This window comes from Microtus ochrogaster, unplaced genomic scaffold (genome assembly GCF_000317375.1).
Source record: "Microtus ochrogaster isolate Prairie Vole_2 unplaced genomic scaffold, MicOch1.0 UNK31, whole genome shotgun sequence".
NCBI lineage: Eukaryota > Metazoa > Chordata > Mammalia > Rodentia > Cricetidae > Microtus > Microtus ochrogaster.
This window is the reverse complement of record NW_004949129.1, coordinates 751290-758420: the sequence shown is the minus strand read 5'-3', so window position 1 is coordinate 758420 and position 7131 is coordinate 751290. Positions and strand designations below refer to the sequence as shown.

The 7131-nt window shown below is 43.4% G+C and overlaps 2 protein-coding genes across 4 annotated transcripts in view; both read right to left on the bottom strand.

Annotated features, from left to right (window-relative positions):
- The window catches only part of LOC101992364 (keratin-associated protein 4-11-like), a 5553-nt gene extending 5484 nt beyond the window's left edge, over window positions 1-69 (bottom strand). Inside the window, exon 1 of one of the 3 annotated variants that reach the window (XM_005368229.1) lies at window positions 8-69. In XM_005368229.1, the coding sequence (XP_005368286.1) occupies window positions 8-69 (62 nt within the window). The other 2 variants (XM_005368230.1, XM_026789903.1) reach the window with 2 other exon arrangements.
- A 6350-nt stretch (window positions 70-6419) lies between these two features.
- Window positions 6420-6866, bottom strand: LOC101992084 (keratin-associated protein 4-11-like). The gene has a single exon (XM_005368228.1). The coding sequence runs from the start codon at window positions 6864-6866 to the stop codon at window positions 6420-6422; it is 447 nt and encodes a 148-aa protein (XP_005368285.1).
- Between the last annotated feature and the right edge of the window lie 265 nt (window positions 6867-7131).

The following is a 7131-nucleotide window of genomic DNA, read 5'->3' as shown; positions in this document are numbered from 1 at the left end:
GCTGGGCTGGCAGCAGCCTTGGCCACAGCCCTCCTCAGAGCAGACAGAGCCACAACAGGAGCTGACCATGGTGTCAGAGGTGGAGGTTCTGGGTGAGTTTCTGAGAAAGTGAGTTTTGAGAATTTGAAGGTCTCCTGGTTGATGTACCCTTTTATACTTTGCTCAGCACCATGAGCAAAACCCTTTTCCTTGTTTTTTCTTATTAGGGCGTTAATTAGTGTTATTAAGGCATAATTATATTTGCAAGGTTAAATATTCCAGCGTGGAGAAAAGGCATCAGCTTCTTTTTCTGCATTGTTGTGATTCATTGAACTGGGGCATGTGAGATGGCATTTGTGCTTCTGTTTCTGCCTGTGCACCTTCTAAACTGGGGCTAGCACATGGTACATACGTCACTCTGTGCCTGCTTGATAATATTTCTGGAATGGCTCACAGGATGTTGCCTCTCTTTATGTGGGTATGCATAAGTTATTGCCTGGTAGAGCACTGGTAAATAGAGAGCCAGGGGAAAGATTTTTTTTTTTTAACCGAACTTGCCTCAAGTTTATTTGTAAAAACAGCATAAGGTCCTGAACATCTGCAAATACTGTGTAGGTGTTCACACCAGTCCATCTGTCTTCACATTGGCAGACTGCGACCTTTTTTATGGGGCCTTCACAGGGGCCTGGGCACCTTTGGGAGCCTGAGCTGCAGCTGAGGCCTCTGCCTTGGCTTGAACCTTGGGCTTTGTTTTTTGGAGCCTACGACCCCTGGCCATGTAGCTTCTAATCTGCTTCCCAAGCTTGGGGTGAGCAATTAAAGCCAGATGGGTGAGTTTGCAGGTGGGGCCCTTTGGCACCTTGGGCTTCACCACCTGGGGCTTCACCACTTGATGGCCTCCGCACGTGCACTCATGGCCTTTGCATTATTTGCCTGCATCTTCTTCAGGCCTTTCTTGTTGTGCTTCTTGGCAAAGCGCATGTTCCTCAGGAACTTGGGGTCAACCCCCTTGGAGAGATTCGTATCTTTGGGACCGGGGTTTCTTGATGCCGTTTCTGTGTCATTTCCGGGACTGGTTGTGTGTGGTGTGGTTCTTGGACTTGGCCATGGCTGGACGGTAATCGGCGGCTCCCGAAGCGCCTGCGACCGGAAGAGAAAGACCAGGGGAAAGATTTTTGACTGTGTTCATAACTCATTGTAAAGCTTGTTCTTGAATGGTTAGCTCTATATATGTGTTTTCAATGACAAAGACCCATTTAAGGAGTCAAACTTATCCCCTAGCACTCCTCTCTACATATGGTATATGAAATGTGAATGAGTTTGATTCATTGTTTGATAAGTCAGCATACACAGTGGATTCTGACTTCTATTTTTAAAAAGTCCCATGTGAAGCAACCTTCCCTGACACTCTTTCAATAATTATGGGTTTGAGACACTGCTTGGATAATGAGGGCATAGAAGGCTTTGCTGTTTGTCCAATAAACTCTAAAGTATGCTGTGTTAAAAGGGAAATTATGAAACAAATTGAAAGTTTTGAAGATCAGGATTCAAATCAAGAATTAAACATCTCATATACTTTTCAATAAAAATCAAGATCAGAGAAATCATTGCTGTTAGTGTTGGCCATGCTCCAGATCTCCTAATCATGCTTTGTGATTATTCTGGTGAATTTACTTTTCAAAGAACTCACAAGGCACATAGTCACTACAGCTCCTGCAGAAATGAGTTCAACTTGTTAGAGACTTTGGTAGTCCCCAAGGCAGAAATATTAACTTCCACACCTTTTATTGTCCTGTTTCTTCTCCTTAGAATGAGAAAGAAAGTGGGAAGTACACTTGAACGCATTGGCACAGGAGACCACTTCCTAAATAGAACCTGAGCAGCACAGACACTGAGAGAAACAATTAATGAATGGGACCTCCTGAAACTGAAAAGCTTCTGTAAAGCAAAGGACACAGTCAACAAGAAAAAATGACAGCTTACAGAATGGGAGAAGATCTTCACTAACCCCACATCAGACAGAGGTCTGATCTCCAAAATACACAATGAACTCAAGAAATTGGATACCAAAAGAACAAATAATCCAATAAAAAAAAAGGGAGTACAGACCTAAACAGAGAACTCTCAACAGAGGAATCTAAAATGGCTGAAAGACACTTAAGAAAATGTTCAACATCCTTAGTCACCAGAGAAATGCAAATCAAAACAACTCTGAGATTCCATCTTATACCTGTAAGAATGGCCAAGACCAAAAACACTGATGACAACTTATGTTGGAGAGGTTGTGGGGAAAATGGAACACTTCTGCATTGCTGATGGGAATGCAAGCTGGTACAGCTCCTTTGGATGTCAGTGAGGCAATTTCTCAAAAAATTAGGAAACAACCTTCCTCAAGATGCAGTAATACCACTTTTGGGTATATATCCAAAGGATGCTCAATCATACCACATGGAAATGTGTTCAACTATGTTCATAGAAGCTTTGTTTGTCATAGCCAGAACCTGGAAACAACCTAAATGCCCCTCGACTGAAGAATGGATAAGGAAAATGTGATATATTTACACAATGGAGTACTACACAGCAGAAAAAATAATGATGCCTTGAATTTTGCAGGAAAATGGGTGGAGCTAGAAAACATTATTTTGAGTGAGGTAACCCAGACACAGAAAGACAATTATCACATGTACTCACTTATAGGTGGTTTTTAAACATAAAGCAAAGAAAACCAGACTACAAACCACAATCCCAGAGAATTAGACAACAATGAGGACACTGAGAGACTTACATAGATCTAATCTACATGGGAAGTAGAAAAAGACAAGATCTCCTCAGTAAATTGGGAGCATGGGGACATTGGGGGAAGACTGAAGGAGAGAGGGGAAAGGCAGGGAGGGGGGCAGAGAAAAATGTAGAGCTCAATAAAATTTTTTTAAAAAGTTCCTTCTTCTGCTTCTTCCCAGAAAGTTCTTTTACTTCAGGTCACATGCTGTGTGTACATATTTGTGAGCTACAGTGCAGTTTCTTGACTCGTGTGCATATTGCATAATGCTTACCTCAGACTAGTTAAAATATCAACCAACTTAAATGCTTATTATTTTTTAACTTGAAGGCTGTCTTCACATTATTATTTTAATACAAGTTCACATTGACTCCAGGTCTTATTTATTAAATGTTCTTATACTGTGCACAGTTGGTTACAATTTGCTTTGGCTCACTTAATGTACCACAGCAATGGCAAATTACTGTTTATTCTATAGTAGTGGCATCAGATATTTCTCATTGAATTTCTGCTCTCCAATACTCAATTTTGTGGGCATAATATAGCTCATCTGGCTAGTCTTTTACTGAGAAATATTTGGGCTATTTCAGGTTTTGTTTTGTTTTGCTTTGTTTTGGTTTTGTTTTCTTTTATGTGAACAAATCTAGTCAGTTTTTAGGTGTGTTCACTCTTTAGTTTCACAGTATATTGACTTTTGCTCTGATTCTTGCATCTCCTTTGATCACCTCAACCTTCCTAATGCTTCAACCTTCAACAGCAGGTACTCACCTTGTACTGACCTCAACCATAAAATTATTTCATTACTACTTCATAACTGTAATTTTTCTACTGTTATGAATCATAATGTAAATATTTGTGTTTTCCAATGGTCTTAGGCAACCTCTGTAAGAAGTCATCTAAACTCCCCCCCTCCCCAAAGAGGTCAGCACCATGCACTGTCCTAGAGTTTCTGAGTTGAGGTTTTGCTCTATACTTACGTACTTATGTCACCATCAGCACAATAATAATTGTCTCTACAATGCCTTTGGGTTATTCACCTCATTTAATTTTTGTCCTAAACAAATAGCTGAGGGCTTAGTTTTATTTTATCCCTCATACATGAGCCTGCGTTTCTGGCTTCCTCTTCAAACTATAAGATTTCAGGTGCTCTCTAGAACAAAAAGATAGGATATGTCACTAATAAAATTATCCTTTTGAGGGGATAGTTTCCATTTTTCACCTAAAGTGGAATTCTAAAGCTCAATTTTATCCCTATGACTAAAATTACAAGCAGAAATACTATGTGCAAACTGAAGAAAACAAAGGTTTTATTTTTTATTTGTTTTATTATTATTTCTTTCTATTTACCATATATGGTGTGTTGTCAGTACTTTCATCTGTGTAACATGCGTGTACCTGGTGCTCATGGAGACCAGAAGAAGGTGCTGGATTCCTTGCAACTGGAGTCACGGTCAATTGTAGATCCCCAGTGTTGGTGCTGGAACTCAAACACAGGTCCCTTGGAAGAGTTGCCATTGTCTCTCCATCCCCTGGAAAAACATTTGAGAGGGAACACATCAGATACTTTGTTGAGCAACCCCATTATGTGTAGACTCTTGAGTGCAGTCTTGTGCGTGTTGGTTCTCATTGTTGCCTCGGCACTCACAAGGGAAGCTGGCTTGGAAGCATTCAGCAGACTCCTTGAATGAGTGTGTGAGAGAAATCGGAGAGGAATGTGGCAGCAGACTCGCTGAGCAGGCCCACATGTCCAAAGGATGGAACCAATGCCAGGAGCTGGGCTCTTCTCATGTGGACATGCAGCCTGCAGCTGACCACAGTTAGACCACAGTTTGCTTGTCTAGTTTCCCCACTGGATCTACCCTCTCCTCTGAGATATGATTCTGTCCTCTGGATATATCGGGATTTGAAAACTTCCTATGAAAAGGAAAGGCGAGTTGTGGGTGAAGTACAACTCTATTTCAAGTACATTTTAATCTGCTGTTCGAATATGCCTGCTATATTATCTTCTAGTTAATACTTGAAGTTAACATACAATGTAGGGGTAGCCTCATTTACCGAGTTTCACCTTGGCATCTTTATACATAGGTGTTAATGTGCTTTGCTCTTGTACCGAAGCCCTGCTCTACGTGGAGGCAGAAGCAGTATGGGCTTGCGGCCTCTGCATCCCAAAGGTGCAAGCTATCTGGTGTGAAGTGTGAGGCACACGTTGTGCTGTTCATGCCCTGACATTCGTAAAGTCCTGCAAGTATTGTTCCTTTTCACAGCTTTTCTCTTTTCCCAAAGTTGATTCACAGGGATAAGTAGTGTGCCTATGAAATAGTAAGACGCAGGGGGAAAAGTCAGCCAGTGGAGGCTGAAAAGCAAGAACATTTTCTTCTGTGCTCTGTAGGTGAAATACACTTGCTGTGTGTGCATGTCTGGCGTGTGTGTGTGTGTGTGTGTGTGTGTGTATGTCTGGCGTGTGTGTGTGTGTATGTGTATGTCTGGCATGTGTGTGGTGTGTGTGTGTGTGTGGTCTGTGTCTGTGATGTGTAGCATGCGTGTGTGTGTGTGGTGTGTGTGTGTGTGTGTGTGGTGTGTGTGTGTGGTGTGTATGTCTGGTGTGTGTGTGGTGCATGTGTATGTCTTGTGTGTGTGTGTGTGTGTGTGGTGTATGTCTGGTGTGTGTGTGTGGTGCATGTGTATGTCTTGTGTGTGTGTGTGTGTGTGTGGTGTGCGTGTATGTGTGGTATGAGTGTATGGTATATGTTTGTGTATTCTGTAGGTGAAATACACCTCTCATGTGTGTGTCTATTTGTGTGCATGTGATATGTCTGTGGTGTGATGGTGGTGGTGCTGTGTGTGTGTGTGTGTGTGTGTGTGTGTGTATTTGAGTAGGCCAGATGTCAACCTCTGATGTCATCCAGCAGGGTCTGTCCATCTTAGTTTTTGAAACAGAGTCTCTCCCTGGGACCTAGAGTTCACCAATTAGGCTAACATTGTTAGCCCAGCAGCCCAAAGGACTCACTAGCTTTGCTGCCCCAGCACTGAATTTGTGAGCATGTGCCACCACACCTGGCTTTTACACAGATTCTCATTATTGAATTGAGGGCCTCACACTTGTGCAGCAAGTGCTTACCTGACAGAACTGTCTTCCAACCCCCAACCTCACTTGTTTAAGAAGAGTAGGCACCTAGGCTGGGTGGTGATTGCACAACCAACACTTTAATCCCAGCGCTTGGGAGGCAGAGACAGGTGGATCTCTTTAAGTTCGAGGCCAGTCTGGTCTACAGGAGCATGTTCCAGGATAGGCTACAAAGCTACACAGAGAAATCCTGTCTTGAAAAACCAAAAGATAAAATAAAAATAAAGAATAAAAAAGAAGAGGAGACAGCATCTTAAAAGAGTACCAGTCACATTGAATTTTTATTGCAGAGAAATGGAAAGTTTGATTTGGTATAGAAATATATCAGATTATTCCAGCTACGAAGTCCTGTAGAGAAGGTATGAGGAGATGTGTTTTTCCAGTTGTTTGTTGGCTGAGTAAAATTTGTTTCCAGATGAAATCCAGATTCCACTGTCTGGCTCCTCACTGGACTTTGAAAATGAGTTTCACAGCATCAACCCACATACACAAAAGATCTAAGTCTAGAGAGAGGGACATGGATTCATGGCAAGGGTCTCAGCAGCAGCAAGGGGTGGCACAGCACATGGGGCGGGGGCAGGTGGAGATGACACAGGTGGGGCGGTAGCAAGTGCTCTGGCAGCAGACCTGACCACAGACTGGACGCAGGCAGCAGCAGGGGCGGCAGCAGGGGCGGCAGCAGGGCTGGCAGCAAGGACTGCAGCAGCTGGAACCACCACAGGAGGGCTGGCAGCAGCTGGAGATGCAGCAGCTGGGGCGGCAGCAGGAGGGTCTGCAGCAGCTGGGGCGACAGCAGGTGGGCTGGCAGCACACAGACTGGCAGCAGCTGGGCCTGCAGCAGCTGGACACACAGCAGCTAGGCCTGCAGCAGCTGGGCCTACAGCAGCTGGACACACAGCAGCTGGGCCTGCAGCAGCTGGGCTGGCAGCAGCCTTGGCCACAGCCCTCCTCAGAGCAGACAGAGCCACAACAGGAGCTGACCATGGTGTCAGAGGTGGAGGTTCTGATTAGTAAGGGAGTGAGTGGTGTAATGAATCTGAAAATCCCTCTGCTTTGTGCCCCCTTTTATATTCTGCTAAGGGTGCTGTGACCACAGCCTGGAGTATTTCCAAGTTGTTTTTCTTTTCCCTGAAGAAATAGGCATTATTAAGTCTGATAATTGGTTTTCCTTTTAAAATACTTGATGATAAAGAAAAATAAGATTTCCTTTTCCTTGTGCTTTAAGATTACTCACTCTGGTTTTTGTCAT

Excerpts from the sequence above, each read along its gene's own strand:
- LOC101992084 (XM_005368228.1), bottom strand. The coding sequence starts at position 6,866 with ATGGTCAGCTCCTGTTGTGGCTCTGTCTGCTCTGAGGAGGGCTGTGGC.